The sequence below is a fragment of the Hesperophylax consimilis genome, chromosome 26 (assembly GCF_061612785.1).
Source record: "Hesperophylax consimilis isolate HC1 chromosome 26, BYU_Hcon_1.0, whole genome shotgun sequence".
Lineage (NCBI taxonomy): Eukaryota > Metazoa > Arthropoda > Insecta > Trichoptera > Limnephilidae > Hesperophylax > Hesperophylax consimilis.
The window spans coordinates 9,633,161-9,650,882 of record NC_142861.1 but is presented as its reverse complement, the minus strand read 5'-3'; the positions used below and the strand labels follow the sequence as shown (position 1 = coordinate 9,650,882).

At 35.8% G+C, this 17,722-nt stretch overlaps 1 protein-coding gene across 2 annotated transcripts in view; it reads right to left on the bottom strand.

The window, feature by feature from the left end:
• Positions 1 to 17,722, bottom strand: part of LOC149411081 (uncharacterized) — a 48,704-nt gene that overhangs the window by 25,503 nt on the left and 5,479 nt on the right. Inside the window, exons 5-6 of one of the 2 annotated variants that reach the window (XM_089647555.1) lie at positions 17,183 to 17,266; positions 13,150 to 15,299 (exon numbers count right to left, since the gene is read on the bottom strand). In XM_089647555.1, the coding sequence (XP_089503681.1) occupies positions 15,024 to 15,299; positions 17,183 to 17,266 (360 nt within the window). In that variant the 3' untranslated portion in view covers positions 13,150 to 15,023. Of the gene's footprint in view, positions 1 to 13,149; positions 15,300 to 17,182; positions 17,267 to 17,722 lie in introns of those variants that run through there. The other variant, XM_089647554.1, reaches the window with a different exon arrangement.

The window sequence follows — 17,722 nt, the reverse complement described above, 5'->3', positions numbered from 1 at the left end:
TAAATCTTATGACTAAAAATTGTGTAGTAGGTAATGTCTTAAAACTAGAAATTCCGTAAAAAATGTATATCTTACTGACTGACTAAATGGTTGTAGTAGGTAATTTCGCATTCACCTCCACCCTTAAACCCGCCTTGAGCATGTATGTATGTAATATCTTGTATTAATTTCTTCGCACTTTCTAATGAATTTACACTATCTAAATAGTCGTCCATGTAATGTTTTGTTTTTATTGCTTTGACGGCCTGGGGATACTGACATAAAAATTGATCCGCGTTTTTATTTGTTACCAATTGCGCCGAACAAGGTGATGATTTTGCGCCAAAAATTATAAGAAGGGAAGAAACCGCGTCACGCGCCTCTCCTTTTAACGCTTTTGTAATCTATATAAATTTTCGCTGTCAGATACTTTTAAGAAGTCTGTGGTATGATGGAATATTAATTTGAACGCAATCCATTCAATTGGATTGCCGTTAAATGTGGGAAGATCATTAACTTTGGGCCTGGTATTATATAAAGACATTGCCTTACCAATTGATTCCGCGAGACGGTCTTCAGTTATAGCAGGTGTTGGTCCCTGGAATCGGCCCTGCGACTCTGGCCACTGTTGCCCGTCGCGTTGCTCTGCTAAGTTGAATGGCTGCTCTGAAGTAGGCAGCTCCCAGCAGCTACTGCTTGGCTGCTGAGGCTGCGTCGACTGCAGCTGAAGAGATTGCCCTACCGAGGGCTGCTGATCCGATGTTCCTCTGGGTGGGAGTAGCTCGTACCGCCCGCCCTGCTGCTGCTGCTCCAACCGCTGTCCCAAGTGCAGCGGAAGAGTCTGCTCTGCCCGAGGCTCCAATTGCGATGGGAGAGTCTGCCCTGCCAAGGGCTGCTGCTCTGAGGATCCTTTTGGTGGGAGTAATGCGTACCGCCCACCCTTGTGCTGCTCCAACCGCTGTTCCAATTGCAGCGGATGAGCCTGCTCTACCCGAGGTTCCATTTGCGACGGGAGAGTCTGCCCTGCCAAGGGCTGTTGCTGTGCAGTTCTTGTGGGCGGTTGTAGTGATAACCGCCCATCATTGAGCAGTTCCTGTTGCTGCTCCATTTGAACTCGAAGAGGCTGTTCATCGTGATCTTCAAGTTCTGATGATGAACTGTGATGTGACTGGTCCACCCAGTCATTGACTCTATCCTCGAGAGTCCGTTGCGAAGTCCTTGATGCAGCTTCTAAAACGAGCGCCGCATGTTGCTCCTCTGCTTCCAATATTGACATTGCTGCAGCCATCTTTGCTTCGGCCATCTCCGTAAGTAGGCGGGCTTTTTGTCTCGTGATGTGCACCTTGGTTGCTGAAGCTTTTATTTGAGCCTCCCTCCAGCTCCTGCTGGTTCCCGCCTTGCTGCCGCAGACAGATGACGTCTTTGTGTGTTGTCCCGCTTCCATGATGCTGCTGTTCCCGATGCGGCTCGAAGGACCATATGTTTCTGCTATCGTGGTACGAGAACACGCCGTCAGATGGAATGCAGGAAAACACTTCTTCTTCTTGACATATAAATTTATTAATTCACAATATAATTGCAGAGGATCTTATTTTCCTCTGCTAAAACTTAAACTGAAAGAAATAAAGGTCTAGTTTCCTCTATTCTTCAGTTTTCCCTAGTGTAAGAAAGGTTTTTGGTGGTACGCCTGCTTGTTGAATGCGTAAGAGCGAGATGACTGATAGGGGTATAAAAGATGACGGATGCATCTGCTCGCGCTCTTTACCAAACCGACAGCTCAGAGATAAGACGTAGACAATCCGCACTTAATTGTTAATAAATCATTATATTGGAACACGCGTTCTATTATTGTGTTCCCACCAAGTCTGTAAATAACAGTATAACAGTTATTTAACAGTGGCGCAGCCTACGGAAATCAGTAAAACATTGATTAAAAGAATCAACGCGCGAGATTTCGCTTAAAGAAATACGCGATATTATCAAAAGTTCGGATTGCAACATATTATTCGGGTCGGTAAAAAAGGCCGGACCGAAAATATTGTTTTCTTCACTGAAAGGAGTGAAGAAGAAGAAGAAGCCACTGGAGCCAACCAGCTTCTCGGAAGGGGGAAGCACGGAAGGGTCCAGGGCGTCAAGCGGCAGCATCTCCAAGGGTCAAAGGATCGGAGGGGTCCGGGCCACAAGAGTGGTCTGGGGGCAGCCATCAGCAGCACCAGGGTCAAGGATCGGTGTTGCCAGGTCTCAGAGCGGTCTGGGAAGAGCCATCCAGCAACAAGGGTCAAGGAGCGGTTTCCTGAGAGGGTCCAAGGAGCAGATTGGAGAGCGGAGAAATCTTTGGGAAGTTTTTTTCTGTTTTTCTTTTCTTGTCTTGTGGGTACCTTCTGGGTAGAGGAAGCATGGAGTCAGGATTGGGGTCCTTCAGTTTGGGTGACGGTAACTGGGAGAACTTCAAGGTCCGTCTCGAGCAGTACCTCCTTGTGAATGAGGAAAAGTACGCATCGGATGTTAAAAAAAGAGCTATTTTCCTAAATGCTTTGCAAGATGATTGTTTTTCTTTACTGGTAAATTTGTGTATTCCAAAAAAAGTAACAGAGGTTGATTTAAAAGATTTAATATCTAAGCTCAATGAATATTGTTGTACGACAAAATGTTTCTTTGAAGAAAGGTCACAGTTCTATTCAGCTAAACAAAGGAATGACGAATCAGTTCGCGATTTTGCTGTTCGTTTAAAATCTCTTTCTAGCAATTGCAAATTCGGGAATAGTTTATCAGAGAAATTAAGAGATTTCTTTGTATTAGGTTGTAAACCCGGTAAGATTAGAGAAAAATTATTTCTCGATAGTGAATCATATACTTTCGAAAAATGTGTGCAAGTAGCAGAGTGTATTGAACTTGTAGCATCAACCCAATCTCAATCAGCTGATAACAGAGTTTTAGCTAATTTAACAGTCGGCGGAGGTCGTGTCTCACCTAATACGCATGTGAAAAAGAGAGATGAATATAGTTTCAAGCGAAGCAGTAGCTGTAATCGGGCTCGTTCGCCGATTCATCATGTTACAAAGCGTAATTGTACGGTTTGTGGTTATAATAATCACACGGCGGTAGAATGTAGATTCAAAAATTATGTATGTAAAATTTGTGGTACTAAAGGTCATTTAGCAAAACGGTGTAAACAGGTGACAACACGTAAAAACGTGAATATTTTGTTATCGGATGGAATGGTTGGTGATGTACTAAGTATTGAGCCATATTATATAGAAGTTTCACTCGACGGAATAAATAATAAATTCATGGTAGATTCTGGAGCATCTTGTAGCGTAATTCCGGAAGAATGTTATCTCAATAAATTCAGCAGTATTGAGTTATTGCACGAAAACGTGAGCTTACGGAGTTTTGACAATACGCTCATTGGTGTGGTAGGTACTTTCACACCGATACTAGAGTATAATGGTCTACAACACCGACTAAAAATTATTGTCGTGCGTAGTTCGTCACTTTCGATTTTAGGACGTGATTTCATGAATCTCTTTAACGTGGGGATAACGGGGATCGTTAATTGTGTAAAACAAAATACATTAAAAGAGCGATTAGTGAAAAAATTTCCAGAAGTTTTTACGGATAAAATAGGAAAGTTTAACAAGTACGAAGTGAATTTAACCTTAAAAGATTGTGCTGTACCGATATTTCGTAATCACAGAATAATGCCGTTTGCTTTGAAGGATAAAGTTGAAAAAGAATTAAGTAATTTACTTTCTAACGGTATTATAGAACAAGTTCAGTTTAGTGATTTCGCGAGTCCAATCGTACCTGTGATTAAGAAAGATGGTAGCATTAGATTATGTGGTGATTATAAATCTACAGTGAATAATCAGTTATTAATTGACAAGTATCCGTTACCTAGAATTGAGGAATTATTAACCAAAGTGAATGGAGGCAAGGTTTTTGCTAAAATTGATTTAAAATCCGCATATAATCAGTTTGTTTTGAAAAAGGAGTGTAGACGTTTCACAACAATAAATACCCACTTGGGATTGTTTCAATATAAACGTTTAGTGTTTGGGTTAGCACCAGCGCCAGCAGTTTTTGCTAAAGCAATGGCAAATTGTTTATCAGGATTACGGAACATGACGTTCTACTTGGATGATATTATTGTTATAGGAAAAGATGAAGTCGACTTAGAAAAAAACGTGTGTCTCGTTTTAGATAGGTTAAAAAGTTGTAATTTAACGGTGAATAGTGAAAAGTGTGAATTCAATTTAAAAGTTATTGAATTTTTAGGTTATAAAATAAGTGAGCAAGGAATTCAACCGTGTCAGCGGAATAAAGAAGCCATTTTAAACGCGTCAGCGCCTAGTGATTTAAATAAATTGAGAAGTTTGTTAGGTATGGTTAGTTATTATCGTAATTTTATTCCAAACATGGCAGATATATTGTCACCATTATACGATTTACTTAAAAAAGATGTTAAGTTTCAATGGGATACAGAACAAGAAAACAGTTTTGCGATAATAAAAAAAATATTAACTTCGGATAGGATTTTAACGCATTTCGACGAGAATATTCCTGTGAAACTTGTCACGGATGGAAGTTTGAATGGGATCGGAGCAACGTTAATCCATGTATTTAAAAACGGCGTAGAAAGACCAATAGGGTTCGCAAGCAGAACTTTAAATAAAGCGGAAAAAAATTATTCGATTTTGGATATTGAAGCAACAGCTATAATTTTTGGGATTAAGAAGTTTTATCAATATTTGTATGGCAGAGAATTTATTTTAGCTGTAGATAACCAGCCTTTGGTCAGAATTTTCGGTCAGAATAGAGAAATTCCTAAGATTGCGGCGTCAAGATTACAGCGTTATGCAGTTATGTTAGGATCGTTCAATTTTACGATTGAATACGTAAAGTCGAAAAATAATTGTTCAGACTTTCTGAGCAGGTGTCCAATTGAAAAGGTTAGCTGTGAAGATAATATAGAGTCTGGTTACATTAATTATTTTGAAAATAACGGGTTTAATTTGTCTTTAGACGTGATAAGAAGTGAGACCGAAAAGGACGAAATTTTAAGTCAAGTAAAACAATTTCTTATCGAGGGTTGGCCAGCATCAGTAAAAAAGGCACAAAATGTTAATTTTATTAGAGTTTTTTGGGAAAAAAGGTTGGAATTGTCATTGATAAATGGGTGTATTTTATATCAACATAGAGTTGTTATTCCTGAGTCTTTAAGACAAGAAGTTTTAAAGATGTTACACAGATCTCATTTAGGGGTTTTTAAGACTAAAGGCATTGCGAAAAGCTTTGTCTGGTGGCCAAAAATTAATCTAGATTTGGAGAAAATAACAGAAAATTGTAGAGATTGTTTAGAAATTAAACCAGAATCACAAAAGAGTTCATTAGCAGTATGGCCTTATGAACCTGAAGTATGGTTCAGGGTGCATATTGATCATGGTAGCTTACATAATAAAAACTTTTTAATTGTGATAGACTCTTCTTCGAAGTGGATCAAGTGTCTGGAAGTGAACAGTCTGTCTTCAAAAGAAAATATTGAAGTACTTCATAGATTATTTTCACAATTTGGTTTTCCAGCAACTTTAGTTAGTGATAATGGTACGTGTTTTTGTTCTGAGGATTTTGAAAATTTTTGTAAGAAAAATGGTATGAAACATATTACTAGTCCAGTTAACCACCCGAGTAGCAATGGGCAAGCTGAGAATGCTGTTAAAACCTGTAAAAATTTTCTTAAAAAAATTTGTAAAAATAATAGATTTCCTTCAGATTATAAAGAAAAGTTAGGTAACTTTTTAACTGACTATAGAAATACCGTTCATGCAACAACAGGGTGTGAACCATCTGTATTATTAATGGGAAGAAAAATTAGAACAGTATTTGACTCTCTGATTCCTAGGAAGGTTGAGGAAAGAACGAATACTTCAAGTTCTACTCGTCAACAAAAAGTAATAAGAAAGGTTATTCAGGGTCAAGTCAATCAGAAAAGACAATATAAGGGTAGAAATAAGTCAGATTTGAATATAGGTCAGAAAGTGATGACTAGAGATTTCAGAGCTCAGGGTAATAGGTTATGGGTCCCTGGGGTTATTGTTGAAAAAAAAGGTAGAAAAATATATATCATAAAAATTAACAAGTCTAATATGGTGTGGAAAAGACATTTAGACCAGATAAAGAAATTACATGTTTCATGGCAGGAGGGAGATAAGCCGGAAGTCGGTACGTCTGACACTAGGGAACTGTCGACGGATGAAGTTAATCTCTCAGGTATGTTACGTAATAGAAGTGACTCTAATACTGTTTCTCCATGTTTCAGGTCTAACCCATGGCAGGGAAGACTTCGGCCAAGATGAGGACCTCGCAGTCCAGGAGGAGGAGTGGACGGGCGACGAGACAAGAGAAGGGAAACGGAAAGAAACGCGGCATATGATAGTTAATTTTATAAAAAAAAATATGTTGTGTTAATTGTTTAGTAAATGAAATATATAAAATAAAATTGTAAATGAAATATGTAGTAATAGGGTATGATATATATAGATAGGGGCATTCAATTTTAGTAGGGGAGGATGTAAGAAAGGTTTTTGGTGGTACGCCTGCTTGTTGAATGCGTAAGAGCGAGATGACTGATAGGGGTATAAAAGATGACGGATGCATCTGCTCGCGCTCTTTACCAAACCGACAGCTCAGAGATAAGACGTAGACAATCCGCACTTAATTGTTAATAAATCATTATATTGGAACACGCGTTCTATTATTGTGTTCCCACCAAGTCTGTAAATAACAGTATAACAGTTATTTAACACCTAGGTTTACATAAACCTAGTAATTATCTCACGACTGACTGCGTAGGTACGTCTGTACCTACCCGTTATAGCAACACTGCAATACTGTCTTTTTTTCTGGGAGGTATCTGTATTTAAGCTAAATTCTTGAAGGACATATTACAAAAATAAAGTTGTTCCACCCGCTCGTCGGAAAACAACATTCTTAAACATAAAATAAAATGCACTTGACTATTCTTAATGATACAAACGTGACTTAAACAATACAAATATTTTAAAGGAATTATTTTGAGGGAGATGAAACTTTATTTGGGGCTTTTATTACTATATCCGGTTACCATCTTATAGTAGTTAAGTTGTTCCATGTGGTACGGTGTATTTCTAATTTGTTTGTGAATTTTGTCTCATTTACGAATACAGTTTAATATTCCCTGTGTTATCCATAATTAATTTTTTTTGCTTTGTGTGTGAGTTTTACTTGTTTTAGCTTAGAGTTATTATTTATTTCTTGTGCTAACATGGTATTAAATTTATCCCAGGCCTCTTCGACATTCTCTATTTAGTATATTGTACTCCAGTCTATTTTTTTGAGTTCTTCTTTCAAGTTTGAGTAGTTAAGAGGAAACCCGGGCGCTGAGAAATTTGAACAATAGGTATTTTAAAAATCACTTGCTATTTCACTCTGCTCAGCGAGCGCGCTATCGATGTGTAGGTACCCACCCAACTAAGAGTGTGTGTGTGCATGTTACGCTCGACTCCCGCCTCTCCCGCATCCCGCCTCCTCCGCCTCCCGCATCTCCCGTCTTCCGTCCTTCGTCATGTATCTGGTGTTTGTGGTTATCTTTCCAACTTATTTCTCCGTTACTGATTTTGTCTCGGCGTATAATCTCGGCGAAATGGATTTTGATAGGATTTTCACTATCATTTAAAGATTTTCTTCCGAAAGGTTTACACACGTAATTTATAAATATGTATTATATTTATAAAAAGTAGAGGAAAGTCATTGTGTAATCAAGTGATTTAAAATATATTTTAGGGCGCTTAAATTGCTAACGCTGGCTAAACCTTGTGAGATACATCAAAATAATGTACTACTAATTAATTGTATTGCTCTTACTTACTTGACAGGTCAGTGGCTGAGTGGGCATCGCGTTTGGGTCCCACCCGGGCGTCCCATGTTCGATTCCTCGGCTGGCTAAGTTCTCCATCACAACACAAGCAATACCTTTCGCTTAGTGTGGTGGTAGTAGGAGTTTTTCAAATGTTAGGCTATTCGTAACCAGGGAATGTTTGTCTTTCTTTTAAAAATTAAAAAAAATCTTACTACCCATATAGGTACACCTACTAAAATATGTAGGTGCGTACATTTGAACTGCCTCCGTGGTTGAAGGGTAAGGCTCTTGGCTACGAATCCGCAGGTCGCGGTGTGCGCAAGTAAATTTTATTAAATTAATTTGTGTCGTTTTGCTAAATTAATCCATTAAAAATAATATAAAATACTTGTTTGGACAGATAGTTATCTTTTTTGTTTATCAAAACTTAACTAAACCATTCAAGTTGTTTGAGACAGGGAAAAGTATTAAAATAATTTATTTATTTTTTATTTAAGTAAAATTCCTGAAATCAACAGGTTTTAATTCCCTTGCGATGTTTATTTGGCCAAAATGACCAATTTTTACCACATAAACATCGCAAGTGACCAATTTTCGATATAATATTGCAATTTTTTGTTCACTATTTTGTTTTACGAATCTTATTATTGTGTTTTTTTAATAGAGCCAACGCCAATGCCATTCGTTGAAATTTTGAAAATGACATGAAAGCCATAACACCCTTGCCAATCACCACACTGCAAATCGGATGGTGTGGAGGAAACCTCCATTTTTTTCCACTCTACCTCCAGACATGTCGGGGTTCTGAAAATCGGGTCATGAGTAAAAATGAACTAGTATTTAAATATCCATGTAACTCGAAAATAATAGAAAATGTCATGACTAAACGGCGCAACTTTTCCTACTGTGTTTTGTTATAACAGATCACCACGCAAATGGCATCTTTTTAAAAATATATATTTATAAAAAAAATTCTTTATTCATGGTAAGTTGAGGATTTTATGACTTTCATGCTAGGTACATGTCCGTGTTACGACCAAATTCTGTATCGGGTTGCTACAGGGTTTTGTTATAATACTCGTCCAAATAAGTCGCGTCTCAACTTGAGCGCGCACATACAATAGTCAGGTGGCTTCTTGCTGCTAACTCATCTTCAGTCGCGTCGCGACTTGAGCGTGCGTTTAGACTGGTCTCCCGATCCGGCCTGCCACGCAACTGGCGGACCGATGCATATATCGCCAAGACCCACCCACTCACCCCCATGAACCCGGGCACCCCTGCTCAAGTCACCAAACGTAGCGAACCACTTGGGGTGACCTATGACAGAGGTTATCCAATAAATGGTTCCCGGGGCGGCGGTACCCATAACCACCTCCCAAATTGAAAATTATTATAGTACTTGACGTATACAAATTGAATTTGGTCCAATTTTAGTAAGATCGGCAAGTATGGTATACTCGAAATAAGTCACTAAACCAAAAAAAAAGTAATAAAATATATCAATAACTCGGGAAAAGACAACACTAGTGCACCGACACAATTCGATATACTACGCTACATCACTTTGCTGTATATTTATTTGTCAAAATAGAAGTTAAATAAATAAAATAACAATATACATTATAGGTTATTGGAGAATTATAATATTATGCTAGTTACCCAAAAGTTATTTTAAAAAAAATTATCCATTTGAGTGTTTTGTATCCATATTGGCAATACGGAACGAAATCACCTCGGAGTTGGTCTGGCCGTAACGGATGTTTTTTTAACAGATATTATTTTACGTAAACATATGAAATTAAAGTAAGAATATCGGAATACTTCACCAAACAAGCACAAAAGTGACCAAACGGAAAAAATAATAAAAAAAACATCGATTACTCGGGACAACACAACACTAGAATATCGAATATCGATTTATGACTACGTGACATCACTTCGCACAAATACATACGTATTTATCTAAACCCTGTCCCCCGACCCTTACCTCCCGAATACTGAGCGAAAGGGACACATGCAGCTCGGGCTACAAACACCTAAATGAAATCTTCAAAATCGAGGTTTTGTATTCCCCATTTTTCTCCTCCAAAAGTTAACCAATTTACAATTTTTTTTTACCAACTACATAAGAAGAAACTATTCTATGTCGAACCGTTTTGTTTTTTTTCAAAATATATTGTCTAGTTTGTAGACTGAACGTCTTTTGACTGCGTTTAAATCAGGCAATTTTATTGATTTTTGGAAGGTCATAACTTCTATAAGAAGCAATTTATCAAAAAAACAAAACGTACCGACACGCAAGTCGCCGATATCTATTTTATGTTAAAAAAATATTTGCTCTAGGGTTAAAATCCAGAACGATAAATGGGGACTACGTTTGTATGGAAAAATCAACGCCCGGTTACGTCTTAAATTTTTTTTTGTGTATATTTTATGTTGGTTGGGTTTTGTGTTTTCGGTGTCTATTGCTATCATATTCATGTAGTGATCTGTGATAGTGCTTTCAAGTACTATGGTTTTGGTTTTTAGTTTTGTTAAGATCATCATATGATCTATACAACATTTTGTGTTTTTTTTATTTATTTATTAATTTTCGGGAAATCGACAGTTTACATTTAATCAGTTTGTACATAGGTATTATATGGCCAAAATAAAACCAATTATGGATTTCCTCCTTGTGACTTTACCTCTACTGAGACAGCATAATATTGAATAAGTAAATTAAATTTGTAAGAAAGGAATATGAATTAAAAAATTTATACAACACAAAAGATTATATAAAACGAAAAATTTACAAAATAATACATTTATAGCCATGGAGAGAGGTTGTAGATATAAATCAAATCATAATAGAGATATAAACAATAGATACATAAACATTATTCACATTATCATAAACTAATAGAGATATATTCTTTTATGGACCTCTTGTATTTGATAAGTTTGCAAATGAAAATATCAACCTTGGATAATACGCTATTGTAATTATTGCATAGTCTGTTCAGGCAAGAATTCTGCTTAGAGTTCGTTTTGCATTGATCCACCCTGAAAAGGACACAAGAGCGTGTTGAATGCGCAGGTACATAGAATGGAATCTTGTTTAGCAACTCTGGGAATTGAATTTTTTTTTTTTTTTTAAACTTTACTTTATACAGGAATAGTGCATCCTTATGATGCCTCCGTACACTCAGTGAATCGATTTAAAAGTATGAAGCTGCCTCTGGATAATTATTAAATCTTACAAATGACTTGTAACAAAGATATTTTAGGAATGTGTTTTGAATTGCTTCGATTTTGTTTATGTGGATTTTGTAAAATGGAGACCAAACAACTGATGCAAACTCCAAATGACTTCGTACATAGGCAAAGTAGAGTTGCTTAATGATATTGATGCTTTTAAAAAGTTTTGTGTTTCTTATGAGGAAGCCTAAAATTTTAGCAGCTTTATTTGTGATTTGATGTATATGAAGGTTATATTGTAGTTTACTATCAAGGGTTATCCCGAGATCACGAATATCTGAGACTATTGCAATGTTGTTGTTGTAAAGAATACTTAAATAATAACTGTGTGACTCGTGTTGGAACATTTATTGTTGGCTCCAGTCCATGCTGTGCTAGTAGTGTTAGGTATTCTGTGTTTTGTGGGTGTCCATTTTGTAAGATGTTTATGTTTAGGTCTCCAATGATGATGATATTTTTGTTTTTGTTGAGATCTTTTAAAGTATTGTTAAGTGCAGCTAAGAAATTGTACTGTTGTTTTTGGATGGAAATCTGTATATCGCAAGAACACAAGTTTCTTTTTCAAATGTTATTTGTATGCAGTTGGAGTCTATAATGTGTATTTTTGTCCATAGATTGAAATCATTTGTACTTCGATTACGTGATAATACACTAGAAAAATTCTTTCATCAACCAACACGAGGTTTGTTCAAAGGAAAAAGTGAATTTCGAATTTTTTCGAAAAATATTTATTTATTCATCAGTATCCATTTTCTCCCCTTCAAAGTAGTCCCCCTCAGATATAATGCACTTATGGCAGCGCTTCTTCCAATTTTCGAAGCACTTCTGGAATGCGCTTTTCGATATGGCCATCAGCTCGTTCTTCGATTCTGACTTTATCTCATCAATTGTGGCAAAACGCTTTCCTTTCATTGGTCTCTTCAGTTTTGGGAATAGGAAAAAGTTGCAGGGAGCAAAATCTGGTGAATACGGTGGTTGAGACATGATTATGGTGTTAATTTTGGCCAAATAATCACGAACAAGCATTGATGTATGAGCTGGTGCATTATAGTGGTGCAAAATCCATGATTTGTTTTTCCACAATTTCGGAACAAACTTCGCTGCCACACGTTTCATGCCCAAAACATACGAGAAAATTGCATGGCATGAGCCGATTGAAATGCCAACATCCTCTGCAACTTCCCTAATAGTGATTCGACGATTTTCCAAAATCATTTTCTTCACTGTTTCGATGTTTTCTTCGTTTGTTGACGTGGTTGCAACTCCAGGATGCTCATCGTCATTAACATCTTCTCGGCCTTCTGTAAAGCGCTTGTACCACTTATAAAAACTTTTTTAAGACAAAGTAGACTAGCCGAATGACACAGTCAACATTTTACGTGCGTTGGAGCACTTAATTCCATCTTTAACGCAAAATTTAATACATATTCTTTGATCCATTTTTTTCAAAAGTAAAAAATCGAAGAACACACAAAAACGTGACTAACCTTTCCAGTTGTCAAAAATAAACCACTAATCCAAAATGGCTGATAATGCTAACATATGATAAACATATGTGTACCAACATAGCAAAAAAAAAATCGATAATCGAATGTACACAGCCCGCGAAAATTTAAAATTCACCTTTTCTTTTGGACAAACCTCGTATGTTTGGTTCCGGCGTATCAGATTCACCTGCAGTTCGGAACGAGTGAATCCGGCCGGGTTAGCTACATTATATTTTGCAAACCCGGACCGATTCAAAGCCTTCGGAATCACAGCCATTGGATTCGTTCTGGCCGGAACAACACACTTCTACTCTGGCATATTGACCGTTACATTTCTTAAAAATGCCGTCGGAGAATTTGTGGGTATTTCAGTTTCTTACTAAAATCAGAATAAATGGGATATTTCTGAATGTATTCGAAAACTGGAAACTGTTTTTGAAAGGTGGTGAAATACGCTTGCAAAATTTATTAATAAAAATAAACATGTAAGTTTTGAAATGTTAAAATTTTTAAATCAAACGTAAAAAAGTTTTAAAAATGGTTCACCTTACTTTTTGTAATATAAACACTGAACTAAAATTACTGATAATGAAAAAAACACATATTCTATTAACCTCTCAGACAAAGACATTTATTTACTATGTGTTCCTTTGAGAACTGTCAAAACGTGATAATTTTTGTGTTATTTACGAGTTTTGCTAAAAGCTTCATAACTCACGTTTTGGGAAACGTAGCCTCATTCTAAAAAATGTTTTGGAAAGATTATGAAATCCACTATCGCATTGTGTTGTTATACGTAAATATTTGCGTTTCTAAATATACATTATGAAAACGTCAAAAATATGTAAGAATCGCTTACCATTATTTCAAACCCGTGAAAAATGTACTTTTTTCTGAGTATCATAAAGAAATAACACTTTATATATTGAAGAAATATAATTAAAAACTATTAGTCACCTCAAAATATTAACCGTCCAAACTAAAATATTTTTAATAAATTATTTAGAAACGCAATAAATTATGAACGAACAAGATGACAGATTCAATCGGCTTAGATAATGCACTTCTACGTTCCATAGATATTCTTGAATACAGACGCGTAGCGTTATTCATTATCGATACTCTGTTTTTTAAATCATGGCAATCCGTATACTAGTGATGGAAATAAATCGATTTTTGTAAAATCTCGCGCGTTTACGTGAAAAGACGTTCTAATGTCTTGACCGCTATTATCATATTTACGTCTTTTGACGTTCTAATGTTCTGAGTGGTTAAACAAATATATTATAAACGTAACAATTTTTTGTCGTTACATATAAAAATAATTAATTAAAAATTCACGAAGTTAAATTTTATTTTTTCAAATTGCGTTCGGAACTGTTGGTTTCACAGAGGTGTACATTTTAGTTATTCTGTAGTTAACTTCTATATGTATTTGAATATAAAGCTTGGTGTTTTCTCTTTCTAACATATTTTTAACTATGAGGGTAAGGGAGAGACAAAGATTTCTATGAGACCATATGAGCCGTTCTGAAAAGCAAACAAATTGACTCTTCGAGTAATAGCTGTTTATTTCCAAACCGAAAGATAAATTGTTCGGTTTTGGAGGACTGAGGACTTCAACATACAAAACGCAGCTGCCCAAAAAAGCACCGAAACAATTTTTTTTTCTACATTGCGATTAAACCACAAAATGTTGTCATTTTTATCAGGCTGAATTATTCAAGAACATGTAATTTTTGGCGAGAGAGCCCACTGTGGGAACTGCTGTATACAAAATTATGTAGCTGAAAATATTCTTGGCGTACAAATCATAATTTCGGTGAAAGGTGCCAACACTTGTGGTTTCCTTTACAGGTTATAAAAAGCTATTAAAAAGTTTTTATCTTTATAAAACATGATGTTTTGTGTGCACGTCTGTCACCAAATTACGATCAAACTGCACGAACTATCAAAATGAGGGAGCCAATGAAAATTGTACATTTGGTGTGCAACAATGGCGAGGTGCCGAAGTGCGTTGGTACAATTTGAAGTAGTTTGGGTGAACGCTGCTGCTGACACGTGTTACATGCAATTTCACACTAATGATTGTTCATGGCCCATATTTCTTGTTTCCATCATCTATGAGCTAGATAGACTTCTTTTCGGGGAGCTATATAGTGTCCGTCAGACAAGAAACATCAACTATGGTCTCAACTTCTTATTTGCCACCAAGAACCTCTCTGGTGCGAGGCATCTGTAGCTAGACCTCAAGCAATAGAAGGTGAGCAGACACACGTCTCTTGCCATGAGCAGAGAGGGCAGGATTTATTATTAGTTCGCTAGCGCTCATTGGTGGCTTCATTGACGACGCCAGGAACTGTCTTCAGTTTTGTTCGTACTATAGTAGTGGGAGTTGGGTAACTAGACTAGTCCGGATGTCAGTCCTCCCGTTTGATTTTCTCCATCCTGCGCACATGCTCCTGGTGGCCCTCCTGGTGTTGGACCTCCAGACACCTTCTCCTGAAGCGAATTTCCTCCGCTCGGAGCAGGTGCTCCTTCTCTTCTTCACGCCGTTTGGCCTTCAGGCCTTCCATCTTCAGGAGGTGCTCCTCGCGCTCATGACGGAGTCGTGCCGCCATAAGTTTTATTTTAATATCTGCCAGAAAGCGCCACTTGGCTTTGATGGTTACGGGGATTTTTATTTTTCTTTTATTCTGGAACAGAATATTAAAATGTTGAATGAACAAATACCATCAGTCAATAAAATTTCTTTTTTTTCCTATCAAGGTATCTCACATTTAATAGATACGTAAAAGGTTTAAAAAACAACATGTAGGTATGGGTTTTAATTACTCGATCCAAAATAATTCTATGTAATAGTAACCCAACATCTGAACTCAACTCAACGTTAAAAAGTGATATAAGGTCATGAAAAGTGATGAAATAAACACTAGGTTAAATAGGTTAGCTTTATATGTTAGTTTTTTTTCATCACTTTTCATTAAAAGCAATGAAAAAAATACTTTAAAAAGTGATATAAAGTCATTATAAAAAGTGATATTAAGTCATTATTTATATCACTTTTTAAAGGTGTGTTGAATTGTCATTGTGTAGAGTTATCACGGAACCCTTTTGTACATTTCTAGAGGTGATTGATGTAGACACAAGAAGGCTATAATATTTCACTACTTCTATTTGAGTCATGGAGTTGAAAAACCTCCCCTTAAAATGTCTGCTGGATTTGAAACATGAACAAAAACTATTTGAAATAAACCTAGAATAAGGAAACATATTTTAAAAAAATAGTATGAAATAAAGTAGCTATTCGCGTCTGTCTGTTTGTGCGCTTTTAAACTTCGCAACTGATTTCGATAGGGTTTTCATTATCATTTAGAGAATTTCTTCCGGAAGGTTTATGTATATAATATACGCATATTATATTTATACAAAGTAGAGAAAAATCAATGTTTTGTAATCAAGTCGAAAAGAAAAAAAATTCAGGCGCTTACTTTGCTAACATTCTCTAAATCTTATGAGAACTCATTCTTACTTTTTCGTATTCAACTTGTTAATTTTTTTTTATTGTTAAGTTCATTATGTTATTCTATTCTTGATATTTGGTTGATCACTTTGAAAAACTTTGACTCAGAAGTTTAAAAAATAAATGTATCATGGTATCCTCTAAAAAGGTATAGTTGAATAAAATAAAAAATCTTCTAACACAGCAAACTTATTTTGTGGCGAAAAATGAAGGAAAATTATGTATTTTAATAATAAAATTTCTAATTCCTTAACAAAAAATGTACCTAATGAAATTCTTCCCGTATTTTATGCAAATAACAAACTTAAAAATTGCATAGTATTTAATAAAGACAGAGATTCAAAAATGAAAAAATCTGGAATATATAAATTGAAGTGTAATGATTGTGGTTTCTTTTATACAGGTAAAACTTTTAAATAAGGATTAAAGAACATATGAAATCTTTAAACAATAACAGTTTCTCGGAGTTTGCCGACCATTTGTTGGAAACTAGTCATACCTTTAACTTCAATAGTGGAATAGAATTAATACATTGTAATGTCAATGGCATTCAGTTGGATAAACTAGAAATTTTAGAGATTAGAAAGAGTGTGAATGCAAAATTGAATATTATTAACAGTCAAATATTATTTTTAAATGACCCAATATTAAACCTATTCCCTTTGTAAATTGTTCCATATTGCCTCACTTTCCCCTATCCATTTTCATCTTTTCATTGTTGCCATTGTCTATGTCTATTATTTTTTAATGACACCATTGTCTATGTCTATTATTTCTCTATTGACACCATTGTCTATGTCTATTATTTATAATTAGTATTATTAAAACCCTGAAGAAGTGAGCGTTGCCCATGAAACATGTTGGTATTTATGAACAATAAAAGTGGTAAAAACTAAGTATTTTACTAATTTCAAAATAAAAAATCTTTAAATTGAAAAATGTACATTCACAATATTGACGCTGGGAAGGATAAATAGCTAAAATGCCATACTGATAAATGGCTCTTTAGTCATTTTATCCTTTCCAGCGTTCGTACAATTATAAAATATGACAAACCTTTGTAACTATTGGTGATTGGATGGGTGCTCCCAGCATTGAAGGGGTATAACCATGATTATTATTGTTGACAATTTTAGAATTCTAAAACAAACATAACAAATAATGTAACTATTAAAACAGACAATAATAAATAAATCTTTTAAAATGTTATGAAAATTCCATCAACAGCTGCAAGTTGCCAAGAAAGTCTAGAAAAAGTGGAAGGCGCTGCGGTCGTTTGACCCTTGAAATGCCAGGGGTAAAATAATCCGTAAACTGGCTGACACTATTTTCGTAATAACAATAGAGTGAATGCGTGCATGCTTTGTCTCGTTCTTTTTGAAGTTGATATTTTCGGGATCAAAATGGCTTAGCGGGGCGATGAAAAAACTTAATTATCCACTATGGCAGCTACCAGTGCTTTTGGAATACAGTCGCCGCTTATTTTTTTCGAGACTTCCATTTCAGAAACTAGAGATGTAAGTAGCTAGTTTGCCTGTATCTAGCGTGTGTATACGCGAATAGTTAGCATGCCAGATACTTGCCAAAAACATGCTT